General features: G+C 49.0%; 1 protein-coding gene across 2 annotated transcripts in view; it reads left to right on the top strand.

Moving 5' to 3' along the window:
• Positions 1 to 18,826, top strand: part of tsc1b (TSC complex subunit 1b) — a 69,057-nt gene that overhangs the window by 13,499 nt on the left and 36,732 nt on the right. For both annotated transcript variants that reach the window (XM_072488853.1, XM_072488852.1), the window contains exons 4-8: positions 1,656 to 1,808; positions 4,642 to 4,786; positions 6,445 to 6,599; positions 12,904 to 12,977; positions 15,875 to 16,053. In XM_072488853.1, coding sequence (XP_072344954.1) covers positions 1,656 to 1,808; positions 4,642 to 4,786; positions 6,445 to 6,599; positions 12,904 to 12,977; positions 15,875 to 16,053 — 706 coding nt within the window. The remainder of the gene's footprint in view (positions 1 to 1,655; positions 1,809 to 4,641; positions 4,787 to 6,444; positions 6,600 to 12,903; positions 12,978 to 15,874; positions 16,054 to 18,826) is intronic.

Below are 18,826 nucleotides of genomic sequence, written 5' to 3'. Positions count from 1 at the left end.
GAGGGGGCATCCATGTCTCTTCCCCCACCCCTGGTGCAGTCTAAAATAGTTTGATGTTGTCCTATTCATCCGTACGCTTGCCACAGGAGCCTGATACAGTAACCTGACCCAGTCAATAAAGCCCCGCCAAAATCCGAACCGTCCCTTTTTTGGGCCCGCCTCCAGCCCCTGCTCCGTGCCTCCACCGGCCTGTCCCCAGGTAGCCTCCGCCCCCGACCTCCTCTCTATCCCTTGGCCCAAGTCCTCTCTCGTCAGCAGAACCCCCCCCCCCCCTCCCGCTCATACAAACATACTCCAACATCAAACAAACCCCACACAATTGCCCAACAGAAAAACACCCAAAATCTAAACAGGCACACCTCCATCCCCCAAGTGCAAATGAAAACCTTAACTCACTCAGCTCTGCCACTGGTCCCAAATCAATACAGAAGGCATTATAAACAGCTTCCACAAAACGAAAGACGAGAAACTTTTTTAAAGAACAGAGAAACAAAAAGAAGAAAAAAAACATGAACGTTGCAGCAAAGTTCAAAAGTTTTCAGTCCACCACCAGTCCTTTCCTTTTCACGAAGTCAAGCTCGTCCTCCGGCGTCTCAAAATAAAAGTGCTCTTCCTCGTACGTGACCCAGAGACGGGCCGGATACAACAGCCTGAACTTGATCTTTTTCTGAAAAAGGATCGACCTAATCTGGTTGAAGCCTGCCTTTCTCCTGGCCACCTCCACATTCAGGTCTTGGTAGACCCGCAGGATACTATTGTCCCACTTACAGCTCCGTGTCTGCTTGGCCCACTAGAATGCACTCCTTATCCAAGTACCTGTGGAATCTCGCCACCATTGCCCTCCGGGGCGGGGGGGGGGGGGGGTCTCCCATTCGCGGCTTCCTCGCGAGTGCTGTCTGAGCTCTGACCACATCCAAGGGTCAGGAGAATGACCCATCCCCCAGCAGCTTCTCAAACATGTCTGCGATGCATGCCCCAGCGTCCGCTCCTTCGGACCTCTCCGGGAGCCCAACTATTCTCAAGTTCTGCCGGCGGGACCTATTCTCTAGGTCCTCCACCTTCTCCAGGAGCTTCTTCTGCTGGTCTCTCAGCATCCCCACCTCCAACTCCACCGCAGCTTGGATGTTCCTCCTGCTCAGCCAGCGCCTTCTCTACCTTCTGGATCGCCCGATCTTGGGCGTCCAATCTAAGCTCCAGCCGCTCAATCGACTCTTTCATCGCGTCCAAGCAGTCCCGTTTCTGCTTAGCAAAGCCTTACTGAATAACTTGCATCAGCTGCTCCGTTGACCGCTGGGTCGACAAACCAGAGGTCCGGTCCTCCGCCATGCTGTCTCCCGCTGCAGCTTCAGCCCAAGCCTTCTCTGTCTTTCTGTTTCTGCCTTTTACGAGCACTTCTAGTCCTTCTCTCCATGCACCGATGTGGGAATTCAGTACACAATTGCCTCTGTCTTCTGTTTTACAGTTCAAGTCCGGTAGAAACCCGGGGGAAAAGGTCCAAAAGTCCGACCCGAGCGGGAGCCGCCAAATGTGCGACTTACTCCTTCATAGCCGCCACCGGAAGTGCCATTTTCCATCTTAGCATACTCTTTTTCAGTGTGGAAGCATTGTCGCCAGCAATCAGTGATCCATTTGAAAGGTTGTTTTGTGTTTTCCAGCATCTTTTGGACCGACTAAATGAGTGCATGGGAAAAGCAGCCACCCGACTATCTGCCGTGACCTTACTGGGTCATGTAATCCGACGTGAGCCAACTTGGATTCATAAGCTCTTTCGTGCACCTGTGCTGGTTTCACTACTCAAGTGTCTGAAGGTTCGGTACACAAGTTTTAAAATAACTTTATTGCCCACTGTTTTCTCTTCCCTCCAAATGTTTGCACCTAACATGTACTTTGGTGTTTAGGGAATGGATTACTGCTGGAAGTGAGTAAATGGCTAGCTTCAGATTATTGTTGGTTTATTTGTTGGCTTGATGAGTGGTTTCTTTAAAAAGTTCATTTTCGAGCAGCACGGTGGCGCAGTGGTTAGCACTGCTGCCTCATTGATTATCATTGAATTTACAGTGCAGAAGGAGGCCATTCGGCCCTTTGAGTCTGCACCGGCTCTTGGAAAGAGCACCCTACCCAAACTCAACACCTCCACCCAACACTAAGGGCAATTTTGGACACTAAGGGCAATTTATCATGGCCAATCCACCCAACCTGCACATCCTTGGACTGTGGGAGGAAACCGGAGCACCCGGAGGAAACCCACGCAGACACGGGGAGGACGTGCAGACTCCGCACAGACGGCGATCCAAGCCGGAATCGAACCTGGGACCCCGGAGCCGCGAAGCAATTGTGCTATCCACAATGCTACCGTGCTGCCCTTAAGAACAAATAAATCTACACTATATCATTTTACCGTAATCCATGTACCTATCCAATAGCTGCTTGAAGGTCCCTAATGTTTCCGACTCAACTACTTCCACAGGCAGTGCATTCCATGCCCCCACTACTCTCTGGGTAAAGAACCTACCTCTGATATCCCTCCTATATCTTCCACCTTAAATTTATGTCCCTTGTAATGGTTTGTTCCACCCGGGGGAAAAGTCTTCGATCCCGGCTCTGGGTCACTGTCCGTGTGGAGTTTGCACATTCTCCCCGTGTTTGAGTGGGTTTCGCCTCCACAACCCAAAGATGAAATGAAAATTGCTTATTGTCACAAGTAGGCGTCAAATGAAGTTACTGTGAAAAGCCCCAAGTCGCCACATTCTGGCGCCTGTTCGGGGAGGCTGGTACAGATGTTCAGGCTAGGTGGATTGGCCACGCTAAATTGACCCTTAATTGGAAAAAATGAATTGGGCACTCTAAATTTATACTTAAAAAAGTTCATTTTCTACAGTTCCCTGAAACATAGTGAAGCAGTTGTGATTATAAATGTATTTAGATTTCTTCCCTTGCCCTCCCATCCCCAAAAACCCCTTTGATATAAATTGGTGCTCTCCCAAGCAGTAATAATAATCTTTATTAGTGTCACAAATAGGCTTACATTAACACTGCAATGAAGTTACTGTGAAAATCCTCTAGTCACCACATTCCCATAACAGCCTCCCCGAACAGGTGCCGGAATGTGGCGACTAGGGGCTTTTCACAGTAACTTCATTTGAAGCCTACTTGCGACAATAAGCCATTTTCATTTCATTCTGTCCGGGTACACACACGGAGAATCCAGAATGTCCAATTCGCCTAACAAGCACATTTTTCATAACTTGTGGCAGGAAACCGGAGCACCCGGAGGAAACCCACGCAGACTCCGCGAGGACAGTGACCCAAGCCAGGAATTGAACCAGAGTGCCTGACTTTGTGAAGCAGCAGTGCTAAGCACTGTGCTACTGTGCCACCCAGTATCCAGATTAAAACGTTGCCCTAGTGTCTCGCAACATATGCACGGTTTTAGTAACCTTTTCATACCCCCCTCACCCACCCAAAGATTTTGTTCACGTTGGGGTTTCAATTAAAGTACGACTTGCAATTTAAAAAAAAATCCCTCTCAGTACCTCAGGACACCCAAAGTAGTTAACAGCTGATTAAATACTTATTGAAGTGTTGTCACTACGATAATGGAGGAAGTGCAGCCAATTTGCAGGCAGCAAGCTCCCACATACAGCAGTTTGATAACCCAATAATCTCACTTGGTTGAATGACTATTGTTCAGCATCCTCGGCGAATCTTCCCTGTTCCTCTCTGGACCCTGCCATGGGATCTTATACCTGGGGGAGGTGGTGGAACCTTGGTTCAGTGTCTCCGAAAGACAACACCTCGGACAGTGCAGCAGTCCCTCAGTCACACTGCAATGCTGCCTCGGAGCATGGACTCCAGTCTCTGGAGTGGGGTTCGATCTCACGACTGTCTGATTCCAAGGTGAGCGTTTTTCCGTCTGAACCCTGACTGACTATCCAAAGCCAGAGTTCAGAAAATCAGCCATTCTCTATTTTGGAAGACCACTCCTTTTAATTTACAGGTGGGAACTCCCTCTTCAGTTATGTCCCTGCTTTCTGACATCTTTTACAGCTGACCTGTTTCCAGCAAAAAAGAAAAAGGGGGGGGGGGGGTCAAAATCTGGAACTTTCTCACCCAAGAAGCACTTGGAAGCTGAGGCTCAATTGAAAAGTTTAAAAACTGAGATTGGTGGATTGTTGTTAAATGAAATGAAATGAAAATCGCTTATTGTCACAAGTAGGCTTCAAATGAAGTTACTGTGAAAAGCCCCTAGTCGCCACACTCCGGCGCCTGTTCGGGGAGGCTGGTACGGCAATTGAACCGTGCTGCTGGCCTGCCTTGGTCTGCTTTAAAAGCCAGCGATTTAGCCCAGTGAGCTAAACCAGCCGCTTGGGTGTGAAGATTTGGGTGTGAAGGGGTTATGAGGCCATAAAGGAGCTGCGAGATAGATCAGCTGTAGTCTAACCGACTGACAGCCTAGAAGGACAGAATGGCGTTGTTCAGTTCTGCGAATGCTAGAATGCACTCACGATGGTTCCTTTTCCCTGTGGGTTGCTGCTCATTGCCTCCCCAGCTGAGGTTGAAGTCAGTCACCATATTTCACTGTTCCCGTCAATTTAAAGGTCCGTCTCCATTGACTTGCAGCTGTTGATCTTCTCTCTGCAGACAGAAACCGAGATTGTTGTGCTCACTACTGGAGTCCTTGTGTTAATCATCCTCCTGCCAATGATCCCACAAGCTGGGAAGCAGCATCTTCTCGATTTCTTTGAAATCTTTGGCCGGTTAGCTGCCTGGAACCTGCGAAAACCAGGTATGAGGGTGGTGTCCTGATTTACCAGTCCAGGCTGGATGTGAGAGTTGTCGGGCATTTCTTTTTCCTCCAAAGGTCCTGGATTTGAATCGAAGGCTCCTGGGATGAAAATCTCTTCTGTCCCAGGGTACTAAAAATAGTTCTGAGTTTTGGTACTTTCAACTCAATGGTCAAATTTTCATTTTCATTTCAAATGTACACTGTGCAATGCTGGCAAGCTACTGTCTCAATAGGTGAGATAAATGTTGGCCAAGCTACTGTCTGCGTCTGGTTGATGTAGAAAGTGCCATCAGTTGCCGGAGATGAGCATGCAGGTGTTTTGGGGCATAGTTGAAACTTCATCCTCCATCCTTACTATACGTTGCCTTGAAACAAAGGACCTGCAATTCTGTAGCACCTTTCATAACTTCGGGATGTACTATGGCACTTTACAGGCAATGAGGGTCCCTCAAAATGTTGTTCCTGTTGTGACGTAGGAAACACCGCAGTCAATTTTCACACCGCTAGATCCCAGGGCAGTTTGATAAGTCAAGACCTGTTTGGTGGTGATGATTTGAGGAGTAAATATTGGTCAACACACCGGGGAAAATGCCCCGATGCTTCTGAAACCGTGGTCTTGAGATTGTTTTACGTTAACCTGGGAGGGCAGAGGGCTTTGGTTTCACAGATCCACGGTAGCACAGTGGATAGCACTGTTGCTTCACAGCTCCAGGGTCCTAGGTTCGATTACGAACTTGAGTCACTGTCTGTGCAGAGCCTGCACGTTCTCCCCGTGTCTGCGTGGGTTTCCTCCCGGGTGCTCCGGTTTCCTCCCACTGCCCAAAAATGTGCAGGTTAGGTGGATTGGCCATGTTAAATTGTCCTTAGTGTCCAAAAGGTTCGGTGGGGTTACGGGGACAGGGTGGAGGTGTGGGCTAAAAGTAGGCTGCTCTTTCCAAGGGCTGGTGCAGATTCGATGGGTCGAATGGCCTCCTTCTGCGCTGTAAATTCCTCAATCCGAGTTTATCCCTGATTCTGGAAACTTAAAAGTTTCCTTAGAATCTATAACTTGGTCTTCCACTTTTATGGTTGCTTGCCCTTCGTTTTTGTTACAGAAAACGAAGTAGTTTTGATGCTGGTAATCAGAAATGAAAACAGGGCCGCACGATGGCGCAGTGGTTAGCACTGCACTCTCTCGGCACCGAGGACCCGGGTTCGATCCCGGCTCTGGGTCACTGTCCATGTGGAGTTTGCACATTCTCCCCGTGTTTGCGTGGGTTGCGCCCCCACAAACCAAAGATGTGCAGGTTAGGTGGATTGGCCACGCTAAATTGCCCCTTAATTAAAAGAATAAATAATTGGGTACTCTAAATTTAAAAAAAAAAGAATGAAAACAGTCAAATGCAGGAAACAGTCAGCAAATCGGAGGACGCGTATGGTGAGAGAAACCAAGTCAATATTTCAGGTCCGTGATTGTTCGTCAGTGGCACAGTTTTCTATGCATTGATTTAAATAACAGGTTGTATTTCTCGAATGTCTTTAACAAAGTAGAACTATCTAGTTGGGAGGATAAGATGTCGTGTGCAGAAACAGCAGACTCATGCCCCGGGTTTGGGGGGGTGAGGTGAGGAGTGTCCTGACTCTCAATAATTAGTGTTTTCCCCTCTTTATTCTAACAGGTCAAGTGCCAGAAGTATATCTGATTCACCTACATGCCAGTGTTTATGCATTATTTCACCGCCTCTATGGGATGTACCCGTGCAATTTTGTCTCCTACCTCCGCTCCCACTACAGTAAGAAGGACAACATGGAAACTTTTGAGGAGGTGGTAAAGGTAAGACACAAACTGGATTATTTTTCTTGTGGGGGGGGGAGGGCAGTGGCAGGATAGGGTAACATCGATTAATGATCACAGGCTGTGCACACCCTAAACTGCATTGACTGCTGCAAAGTAATTCATTAGGTGTAAAGAGGGATGGGATGTACACACAGAATTTACAGTGCAGAAGGAGGCCATTCGGCCCATCGAGTCTGCACCGGCCCTTTGAAAGAGCACCCCACTTAAGTCCACAACTCCACCCTATCCCCGTAACCCCACCGAACCTTTTGGACACTAAGGACAATTTAACATGGCCAATCCACCTAACGTGCACATCTTTGGACTGTGAGAGGAAACCGGAGCACCCGGAGGAAACCCATGCAGACATGGGGAGAACGTGCAGTCTCCACATCGACAGTGACACAAGCCGGAAATAGAATCAGGGACCCTGGAGCTGTGAAGCAACAGTGCTAACCAGTGTGCTTTCGCCACTCCGGACACCCCACACGATTTTAGATCTGATTGCAGTTTCGGAGCCATCAATCTGTGCACAGGAAGGAACAGTGAAATAATCAGATCATCTATATTCAGCAATAGGTGAGATAAATGTTGGCCAAGATACCAAGGTTGGGAACTGAACATCGTGGGGTGTTCAGTATTTAGGAAGCACAGACAAAAAGTAAAAGGTGGAGTTGCATTTCTGGTTAAAGAGGAAATTAACACAATAGTGAGGAAGGATAGCTCTGACAAAGTGTAATCTGTATGGGTAGAACTGAGAAACTGAGGGGCAAAAACCATTAATAGGGTCGCATACAGACCCCCCCCCCACCCCAAACTGTGGTGGTGATGTAGGGAATGGCATTAAACAGGAATGATGTGGAGATGCCGGCGTTGGACTGGGGTGAGCATAGCCTTCACAGCCTGCAACACGTCATCGATGAAGATGAACATCTTGCCAAGGTCATCCCCACACCCCCACTACTTGCCTTCAAACAACCGCGCAACCTCAAACAAACCATTGTTTGCAGCAAACTACCCAGCCTTCAGAACAGTGACCACGACACCACCCAACCCTGCCATGGCAATCTCTGCAAGACGTGCCAGATCATCGACATGGATACCACCATTACACGTGAGAACACCACCCACCAGGTACGCGGTACATACTCGTGCGACTCGGCCAACGTTGTCTACCTCATAAGCTGCAGGAAAGGATGTCCCGAAGCGTGGTACATTGGCGAGACCATGCAGACGCTGCGACAACGAATGAACGGACATCGTGCGACAATCACCAGGCAGGAATGTTCCCTTCCAGTCGGGGAACACTTCAGCAGTCAAGGGCATTCAGCCGCTGATCTCTGGGTAAGGGTTCTCCAAGGCGGCCTTCAGGATGCGCGACGACGCAGAATCGCCGAGCAGAAGCTTATAGCCAAGTTCCGCACACACTAGCGCGGCCTCAACCGGGACCTGGGATTCATGTCGCATTACATTCATCCCCCACCATCTGGCCTGCAAAATCCTACCAACTGTCCTGGCTTGAGACAATTCACACCTCTTTAACCTGGGGTTACCCCATCTCTGGATCTGTAAAGATTTAATCACCTGCCAATGCTAGTATTCCAAGCATTGTCTGGCATCTTTGAATCTGTCTATATATATATATATATATATATATATATTTCTGGAACATACCTCTTCATTCACCTGAGGAAGGAGCAGTGCTCCGAAAGCTAGTGACATCGAAACAAACCTGTTGGACTTTAACCTGGTGTTGTAAAACTTCTTACTATTAAACAAGAAGTTAGAGATGCATGTATTACCATCCCAGACCAGATCCCAACAGTGGCTGGGAGACTGTTCAGCAACCCCAATGTTTTATTTTAATTTTGTACGGCGGTGAGGAAAGGATACCTTGCTCCAGGAGTGATTCCACAAAGAAATAGGGATATGGTATGTTAAAACAAACTTTATCACTAACATAGTATTAAAATCTTTACCATCGCCTCGGAAAATACCTTAAAATGACCCCTTAAACAATGCTCATTGGGCAGCATGGTGCAGTGGTTAGCACTGCTGCATCATGGTGCCTCGGTCCCAGGTTCGATCCCGGCTCTGGGTCACTGTCCGTGTGGCGTTTGCACATTCTCTCCCTGTTTGCGTGGGTTTCACCCCCACAACCCAATTGGAAAAAATTAAATTTAGAAAAAAAAGACAATGCTAATCAATGCAGTGAATATGGCCTGAATCCGGCCGGCTACCCTAAACTGCTATCTTTATTCCCACTCAAACACACACACACACAAAAAAAAATCTTGGCTCTCTATCCATTGTTGAAATACAGTTAGAACTTAGGAATATCTGCTTTTCAAGATGTCAGCGTACTCTACGTTGAGAGAAAGGTTCCTTTCAACACTGCTTTAAAGAAAAGAGCTGAATCCTGTCAGAACCAGGCAGAAACTCTGGCTGTATTCCTTCAGAAGCTGCTCCAGCTGCTTTCAGCTCACCTTCTAACCAGGCAATTCTGAATTGCTTGGAAAGAACCTGCTAATCTAGCTACAGACATCTTTTAACTGAACTGAGATGCTTGACTTCTCACATCCCCGTCTAACACACAGCTAACACTGCTTTTCTGCAAAATACCTGATACCATGGCTCCTCCCAGTAATGACATCATCTTAGCAAGCTGAAACCTTAATTAACTCCACAGGGAACCCCCCTAATCCAAACAACATTCCATTGGGCCAAACTTTTGCAATGCTTTAATTACACCCCTGGCTCCCAAAATCTTTCAATCCAGGATTTTAACCCTTACTGCACCAAGTACCTCTAATATATTAGAAATTGCTACATTCTTCACACTTGCAATAAAGGAATATCTGTAATTATGGGTGACTTTAATCTGCAGATCGAATTAGTAACAATACTGTAGAGGAGGAATTCCTGAAGTGTATACGGGATGGTTTTCTGGACCAATACTTTCAGGAACCAACTAGAGAATAGGCCATCCTAGGCCGGGTATTGTGTAACGAGAAAAGAGTAACTGGCAGTCTAGTTGTGTGAGGACCCTTGGGGATGAGTGACCATAATAAGATAGAATTCTTCGTCAAGATGGAAAATGACATAGTCTGAGACTAGGGCCCTGAATCTTGAAGTAGAAGTAGAACATACAGTGCAGAAGGAGGCCATTTGGCCCATCGAGTCTGCACCGACCCACTTAAACCCTCACTTTAGGGGCTGGCTTAGCTCACTGGGCTAAATCGCTGGCTTTTAAAGCAGACCAAGGCAGGCCAGCAGTTCAATACCCATACAAGCCTCCCCGAACAGGCGCTGGAATGTGGCGACTAGGGGCTTTTCACAGTAACTTCATTGAAGCCTACTCGTGACAATAAGCGATTTTCATTTTCACCCTATCCCCTCTTAACATTTTTGGTCACTAAGGGCAATTTATCATGGCCAATCCACCTACCCTGCACGTCTTTGGACTTCTGCAACTCCACCTTTTTCCTTAATAAAGGAAACTATGATGTATGAGGCGCGAGTTGGCTATGATGGATTGGGAAATGTTACTGTAAGTGATGACGTTGGATAGGCAATGGCAAACATTCAAATAGCGCCTGGCTGAACTGTAACTGCTGTGAGGAGGCTGCAGGGATGCTTCAGTGTGATTTGGACAAGTTGAGTGAGTGGACAAATCTATGGCAGATGCAGTACAATGTGGATAAATGTGAGGTTATCCACTTTGGTAGCAAAAACAGGAAGGCAGATAATTATCTGAATGGCCATAAATTGAGAGAGAGGAATGAAAAACGAGACCTGGGTGTCATCGTACACCAGTTGCTAAAGGTAAGCATGCAGCAGGCGGTAAAGAAGCCAAACGGTATGCTGGCCTTCATTGCGAGATGATTCGAATACGGGAGCAGGGATATCTTGCTGCAATTATACAGGGCCTTGGTGAGGCCACACCTGGAGTATTGTGTGCAGTTTTGGCCTCCTTATCTGAGGAAGGATGTTCTTGCTCTCGAGGGAGTGCAGCGAAGGTTTACCAGACTGATTCCTGGGATGGCGGGACTGTCATACGAGGAGAGAGTTGGTTAGGATTGTATTCGCTGGAGTTCAGAAGAATGAGTGGGGATGTCACAGAAACCTATAAAATTCCAACAGGACTGGACAGGGTAGATGCAGGAAGGATGTTCCCGATGGTGAACGCGTCCAGAACCAGGGGTCACAGTCTGAGGGTACTGGGTAGGACATTTGGGACGGAGACGAGAAATTACTTCACCCAGGGAGGGATTGGCCTGTGGCATTTGTACCACAGGAAGCAGTTGGATGTAGTACTTGGGGTGAAGGGGATCAAAGGCTATGGGGGAAAGCGGGATTAGGCTATTGAGTTGGATGATCAGCCATGATAATGAATGGCAGAGCAGGCTCGAAGGATTGGATTGGATTGGATTTGTTTATTGTCACGTGTACCGAGGTACAGTGAAAAGTATTTTTCTGCGAGCAGCTCAACAGATCATTAAGTACATGAGAAGAAAAGGGAATAAAAGAAAATACATAATAGGGCAACACAACATACACAATGTAACTACATAAGCACTGGCATCGGATGAAGCATACAGGGTGTAGTGTTAATGAGGTCAGTCCATAAGAGGGTCATTTAGGAGTCTGATGACAGTGGGGAAGAAGCTGTTTTTGAGTCTGTTCGTGCGTGTTCTCAGACTTCTGTATCTCCTGCCCAATGGAAGAAGTTGGAAGAGTGAGTAAGCTGGGTGGGAGGGATCTTTGATTATACTGCCTGCTTTCCCCAGGCAGCGGGAGGTGTAGATGGAGTCAATGGATGGGAGGCAGGTTCGTGTGATGGACTGGGCGGTGTTCACGACTCTCTGAAGTTTCTTGCGGTCCTGGACCGAGCAGTTGCCATACCAGGCTGTGATGCAGCCAGATAGGATGCTTTCTATGGTGCATCTGTAAAAGTTGGTAAGAGTCAATGTGGACATGCCGAATTTCCTTAGTTTCCTGAGGAAGTATAGGCGCTGTTGTGCTTTCTTGGTGGTAGCGTCGACGTGGGTGGACCAGGACAGATGTTTGGAGATGTGCACCCCTAGGAATTTGAAACTGCTAACCATCTCCACCTCGGCCCCGTTGATGCTGACAGGGGTGTGTACAGTACTTTGCTTCCTGAAGTCAATTACCAGCTCTTTAGTTTTGCTGGCATTGAGGGAGAGATTGGCCTCCTATTTTGTGTGTTTCTCTGAATCTTTCACATGAAACCTGAGCAGATTTTGAACACTTCTTGCTATGGTGGAAAAAACCAAAAAAACAACAAACTCCTGCTTCATTTATTGCCCAGCCCTATTTACCCTGAGAAGATGGTTCTGGGCATTCTCTTTGAGCCACTACAATTGATTTTGACACAGCAATGTGGCTTTCTAGGTCACTTTGCTGGACCTTTAAGTCCACCACGTTTATGTGAGGCTGGAGTCACGTAGACCTGACTGAATATGGAGAACTAAACGCTTGGCAGTCCATGGTGGGGTTCTGTTTTGGGGTTTAATAGTAGGGTTGTGGGGCTGGTGGAGCTTTGGAGATTAGAAAGGGTTTGTGATTGGCATGCTCAGCTGTGATGCCCTTCGTGGCTGAGTTGCCCGTTGGCATGCACGCCCTCAAGGTTGACATGAGTGACCAGTTGGGGTTGAGGCACGAGGACAGCCAGCAAAACTGGATTTGTGCTTCAGAACGGACCAGCATTTTCTGAGGAGGGAAAATTATTACTTGTAGGAAAAACTGGAAGCAGAGACCACAGCCTCAGACTGAAGGGATGATCCTTTAAAACAGAGACGAGAAAGAATTTCTTCAGCCAGAGGGTGGTGAATCTGTGGGACTCTTTGCCGCAGAAGGCTGTGGAGGCCAAATCACTGAGTGTCTTTGAGACCGAGATAGATAGGTTCTTGATTAATAAGGGGATCGGGGGAGAAGGCAGGAGAATGGGGATGAGAAAGATATCAGCCATGATTGAATGGCGGAGCAGACTCGATGGGCCGAGTGGCCTAATTCTGCTCCTATGTCTTATGGTCGTATGGGTGGTGCAAAAGGAGCAACTTGAGTGGACAGTGGCCAAGTACAAATGGTAGAAAATTAAAACTAGAGTGGATGTACTTGATCATTAACTAGTGACCGCTCAACTGTTGGGGAGATCGTGTGTGTGATTTGTGCATGTTTCGCAGTCACTGCTTTGGCTTTGCTCCGAAACCCCTGTATGACTCTCCGTTCTTGTCAGATTGATTTTAAACTTAAACTGCATTCCCAATACTTGTTGCAGCCGATGCTGGAACACGTGCGAATCCACCCCGAGCTAGTGACTGGAACCAAAGACCATGAACTGGATCCCATTAAGTAAGTGATGTTTTGCAAATCCTTACATTTGTCCCACTCGTCCGTTTTCCCAGTTTTGTAAATGAGTCTGGACTCGTCAAAGAGCATTTCATCTAATCGGATGTTACAGTTGATTTAAATTTAATCTGGGCAGTTCAACCTCACCGACCTGCTCCAACGTTTTCTTGCCATTCTGGTTTATTTTTTTACGTGGTCCTGGCTTTGTATCAATGCCAGGTTTTGACCAGCTGTGGAGAGACTGATTGCTTTGTGTGTGTTTAAGTCTCTGTTTTAATCGATCCTGGCACTACATCGTATCAGGCGGCCAATGTTACAGTGAGCTGGCTGTAAGATGCATTTTTATTTCTCTGTTCCTCCCAGTGTGTAAAACAGAAACTTTGCATTTCTATGGCACCTTTCACAACCTCAGGATGTTGCAGCGCACTTTACAGCCAATCAAATACTTTTGAAGTCTAGTCACTGTCGTGCTGTAGGAAATGCACTGCACAACAAGCTCCCATAAAAAGAAAAGGGGTAATGATCAGGTAATCTGTTTGTTTAAGATTGATTGAGGGATAAATATTGACCAGGACTCTGGGGAGAACTCGGCCATAGAATCCCAAAGTGCAGAAGGAGGCTGTTCAGCCCATCGAGCCTGCACCGACCCTCTGAAAGAGCACGTACCCAAGCCTACTCCCCCGCCCTATCCACGTGACCACACCTAACTGTATATCTTTGATTGGAGCAAACCGGAGCATGCTGTAGAAACCCATGAAGACACTAGGAGAATGTGTAAACTTGACTCTCTTAGTATTTTTTTTAAGCGCTGTGGAATTTTTAAACCCCCCCCCCCCCCCCCCCCCGAGATAGCATATAGCTCTTCTAGTTAATGTTTCATCGACAGTGCAGAACTCCCTCCATAACGCACTCGAGGGTGTCAACTTGGATCATAGGCCTGGAGTGGCAGGATTTGAGCAAGTTCTCTGTGATGAGGGGCTGGTTTAGCACAAGGCTAAATCGCTGGCTTTGAGCAGGCCAGCAGCACGGTTCAATTCCCGTACCAGCCTCCCTGAACAGGCGCCGGAATGTGGCGACTAGGGGCTTTTCACAGTAACTTCATTTGAAGCCTACTTGTGACAATAAGCGATTTTCATTTCATAAGTACATGAGGCATAACCCAGCACAACAAACTAATCTTCCACTTTAAGCTATTCCAGCAGAAGTGTATAGTCGCCATAGTCCCAGATGACCATAGGTTGTTTTTCCCGTGAGGGGGGGTGGGGGGGGAGAGCTGACTGGTGTTCATTTAACCCGCGAGTCACCACATTGCCGGCAAGGGACAAGGTTGAGAAGATTGGGCTTTCATGAATAACCTCAGCCGGTACGGGGATTGAACCCACGCTGCTGGCCTCGCTCTGCATCATGAACTAGCTGTCCAGCCAACTGAGCTAATCGGCCTCTGAGGCTCAGCAAATCTTTCCCTTGAAGTCCTTATCGAGTTTCTTTTTGAAAACCGTGATTGAATCCATCACCACCACACCCTCGGGTAGTGCATTCGAGACACCAGCCACTTGCGAAAAATAAATCCTCATTTTGCCTTCGGTTCTTTTGCCAATCATTTGAAATTAGTGTCCTCGGATTCTCAACCATCCTGCCAAAGGGAACAGTTTGTGCCTGGACCCTTCATGATTTTGAATGCCTCTATTAAATCTTCTTTCAATCTTCCAGGTCAATAAATTAGCAGGAATTTCTCTACAGAGATGGGTGAGAATGTGGAACTTGCTGTTGAATTTGATGCCTTTTGAGGGGAGACTTGTGAGAAGGAAAGCGAGAGCAGGTAGAGGTCATTCAAGCAGGAGTCTCATTGAGCAGAAACACTGCACAGACTAACTGGGCTGAATGACTTCTTGTTTTGTTGTGTTGCAATCACAGACGGACATCAGTATTTTGCCTACCCCGCCACATTTATGAATGTGAACCACAATGTGATAATGACCAGTTGATCTGTTTTTTGTGATTTGACAGAGATTTAACATCGCATCCGAAAGACAGCGTCTCCAACAGTGCAGCACTCCCTCAGTACTGCATTGGTGCAAAGCCTTTACTTTGCGTGCTCGAGCCCTGCAGTGAGACTTAAACCTGGGACCTTGAGAGTCCGGGGCGAGGGGGCTGTCCACTGAGCCAAAGATTTTTTAGAATACCCAATTCTTTATTTCCCAATTAGAGTGCCCAATTAATTTCTTTCCAATTAAGGGGCAATTTAGCGTGGCCAATCCACCTACCCTGCACATCTTTGGGTTGTGGGGGCGAAACCTACGCAGACACGGGGAGAATGTGCAAACTCCACACGGACAGCGACCCAGAGCCGGGATCGAACATGGGACCTTGGCACCGTGAGGCAGCAGTGCTAACCACTGCTCCACCATGCTGCCTATTATGGAGCAATTTAGCGTGGCCAATCCACCTACCCTGCACATCTTTGGGTTGTGGGGGTGAGACCCACGCAAACACGGGGAGAATGTGCAAACTCCACACTGACCCGGGACGGGGAGCGCACCCGGGTCCTCAGCACCTTAAGGCAGCAGTGCTAACCACTATGTCACCCTCGGAGCCAAAGATGACGGGCTTGTGCCGTAGATTTATGTAACATACATATCAGACCAGCTGCTTGTGAAATAGACCTGAAATCTGAGACGCCAATGGTTACTTTTGTAAATTCAGTGGGCTTCAAGGGAGTTACAGCTGAACAGATAGATGTTTGTATTGTTTTAGACCCGAGAGATAGTAAACAAAACATGATTCTTGCAACAGTTGACTGGATTAGACCCACCCTGAGGCAATAGATTTTATACCCCAGTGTGACGGGATGAAATAAAATGATTGGCAATGCCTAATGGTTCTGCTGTTCCATTGCACAGGTGGAAGCGATTTGAAACTCATGACATTGTCATAGAATGTGCCAAAGTTTCCCTGGACCCGAAGGAGGCATCATGCGAGGAGGGTTATGCAGTCATGCCGAAACACTTCTCTACACATTCACAGCATAAGCACACTGACCACAGCTCCAGCCCGTTCTCAGATTCTCAGAGCAGCTTTGGTAAGGAAGGCAGTCTTTGGTTCTATAAAAATGTAAAGGAGTTACAAAGCGAACAAGCCATTCGGTCCATCTAATCCATGTTTGCCCTTCTCACAAGCGTATTCTAGCTCCTTATCCTGAATCCTTTTATTCGCCTCTTTCATTCCACAACCTATCGAACCAGTTTGTAAATGTTGACCTGGTCTTTCGTTCACTAACTCTGTGTTCCACAACCTCTCAACCTTGAGGACTTCCGGTTGAGGCTATGCGGAGCTAAGTCGCACTTTCGGCAGCTCCCGCTGAAAATTGACTTTTGGGCTCTTTTTAGGGCCCGTAACGGCGCTTGTTCGACGTTTCCCGGTGTGGGAAGGGGACAGCAACATTCCCCCGATGGTGTATGGATTGGACCAGGAGCGGGGCGATTTAATTTTTAAAAAAGTGGCATTGAAGCAAAGAAAGGTGTGAGGGAGGAGGACCAAGATGGCGGCGGGCGGAGACCAGGCAGCGTGGGCGCAGTGGGCGCAAGAGCAGCAGGAGCTTCTCCAGCGCTGTTTTAAGGAACTGAAAGCAGAGCTGCTAGAGCCAATGAAGGCTTCAATCGATAAGCTGCTGGAGACCCAGACGGCCCACGGGGTGGCGATCCGGGAGGTCCGGCAGAAGGTCTCGGAGAATGAGGACGAGATCCTGGGCCTGGCGGTGAAGGTGGAGGCGCACGAGGCGCTCCACAAGAAATGAGAGGCGAGGTTCGAGGAGATGGAGAACCGGTCGAGGCGGTAAACCCTGCGGATCCTGGGTCTCCCGGAGGGGCTGGAGGGATCGGAAGAGGGGGCCTACGTGCTGAATTCGCTGATGGGAGCGGGGGCCTTTCAGGGGCCCTTGGAGCTGGAGGGGGCCCACCGAGTGCTGGCGAGGAGGCCCAGGCCCAGCGAGCTGCCGCAGGCGGTGCTGATACGGTTCCACCGGTTTGCTGATCGAGTGTGTTTTTTAATTTTTATTAATGGTCGTCCATCCCATCCCCCCCGAGTTGCTGCTGCCATTGACAAATGTCTACCGTTCTGCCAGGAAGTCCAAGAACGGTTGCCACCACCTAAAGGACCCTTGTACCGACCCTCTCAAGGCGAATTTCACCCTCTCCAATTTAATAAACCCCGCCATATCACTGATCCAGGATTCCATACTTGGGGGCCTCGCATCCTTCCACTGAAGAAGAATCCTTTGCCGGGCTACCAGGGACGCAAAGGCCAGAATTCCGGCCTCTTTCGCCACCTGCACTCCCGGCTCCTCTGCCACCCCAAATATTGCGAGCCCCCAGCCCGGCTTGACCCTGGATCCTACCACCCTCGACACCGTCCTCACTACCAAAAATTCCTCCAGCGCTGGGCATGCCCAGAAGATATGGGTGTGATTTGCTGGGCTCCCTGAGCACCTAATACACCTGTCCTCACTCCCAAAAAACCGACTCATCCTTGCCCCGGTCATGTATGCCCTGTGCAGCACCTTAAACTGTATGAGGCTGAGCCTTGCGCGCGATGAGGAAGAGATCACCCTCCCCAGAGCATCTGACCACATCCCTTCCTCAATTTCCTCTCCCAACTTCTCCCAGTTACCTTTTACCTCCATCACCGAGGCCTCCTCCTCCTCCTGCATCACCTGGTAAGTTTCCGAGATCTTCCCCACTCCCACCCCCCCGAGAGCACCCTATCCTGTACTGTGTGTGGCCGTAGCCGCGGGAATTCCACCACCTGCCGTCTGGCAAACGCCCTTACCTGTAAGTACCTGAAGGTGTTCCCCGGGGGGAGCCCGTACTTCTCCTCCTGCTCACCCAGGCTCGCGAACTTCCCGTCCACAAACAGGCCCCCCCAACTTTCGTATCCCTGCCCTGTGCCACCCCGCAAACCCTCAACCTGTTCTTCCAGGGGCGAACCGGTGGTTCCCCCGTATTGGGGTCCATGGCGAGGCCCCAACTTCCCCCCCCCCCTGTGCCGCCTCCACTGAGCTCGTGGTATACCTCCTTGGAGGGAGCGGCAGCGGCGCCGTTGCCAGCGCCCCCAGACTCGTACCCACACACGACGCCGTCTCCAGCCTCTTCCATGCAGCCCCCTCCCCCTCCATCACCCACTTGCGCACCATCGTCGCATTGGCAGCCCAGTAGTATCCACCGAGGTTGGGCAGCGCCAGTCCCCCCCCCCTATCTCTACTCCGCTCCAGGAACACCCTTCTCACCCTCGGAGTCCCTATCGCCCACACAAACCCCACTATACCCCTGTTAACCTGCCTGAAAAAAGCCTTCGGGATAAACACGGGGAGGCACTGGAACAGGAACAAAAACCTTGGGAGCACCGTCATTTTGACTGACTGCACCCTACCCGCCAGGGACAGCGGCAACGCCTCCCACCTCTTGAACTCCTCCTCCATTTGCTCCACCAGCTTGGTAAAATTAAGCCTATGCAGGGCCCCACAGCTCCTGGCCACCTGGACCCCCAAATACCTGAAGCTCTTCTCTGCCTTTTTTAGTGGGAGCTCGCCAATCCCCCTCTCCTGGTCCCCTGGATGAACTACGAACAGCTCGCTCTTCCCCATGTTGAGCTTGTACCCCGCAAAGTCCCCGAATTTCCTAAGAATCCTCATTACCTCCGGCATTCCTCCCACCAGGTCCGCCACATACAGCAGCAGGTCGTCTGCATAAAGTGACACCCTATGCTCTTCCCCACCACGCATCAACCCCCTCCAGTTCCTTGACTCCCTCAGTGCCATAGCCAGGGTTCAATCGCCAGTGCGAAGAGCAGGGGGGATA

This window comes from Scyliorhinus torazame, chromosome 22 (assembly GCF_047496885.1).
Source record: "Scyliorhinus torazame isolate Kashiwa2021f chromosome 22, sScyTor2.1, whole genome shotgun sequence".
Lineage (NCBI taxonomy): Eukaryota > Metazoa > Chordata > Chondrichthyes > Carcharhiniformes > Scyliorhinidae > Scyliorhinus > Scyliorhinus torazame.
The sequence above is the reverse complement of the archived record's forward strand: the minus strand, read 5'-3'. Positions and strand labels throughout refer to the sequence as shown.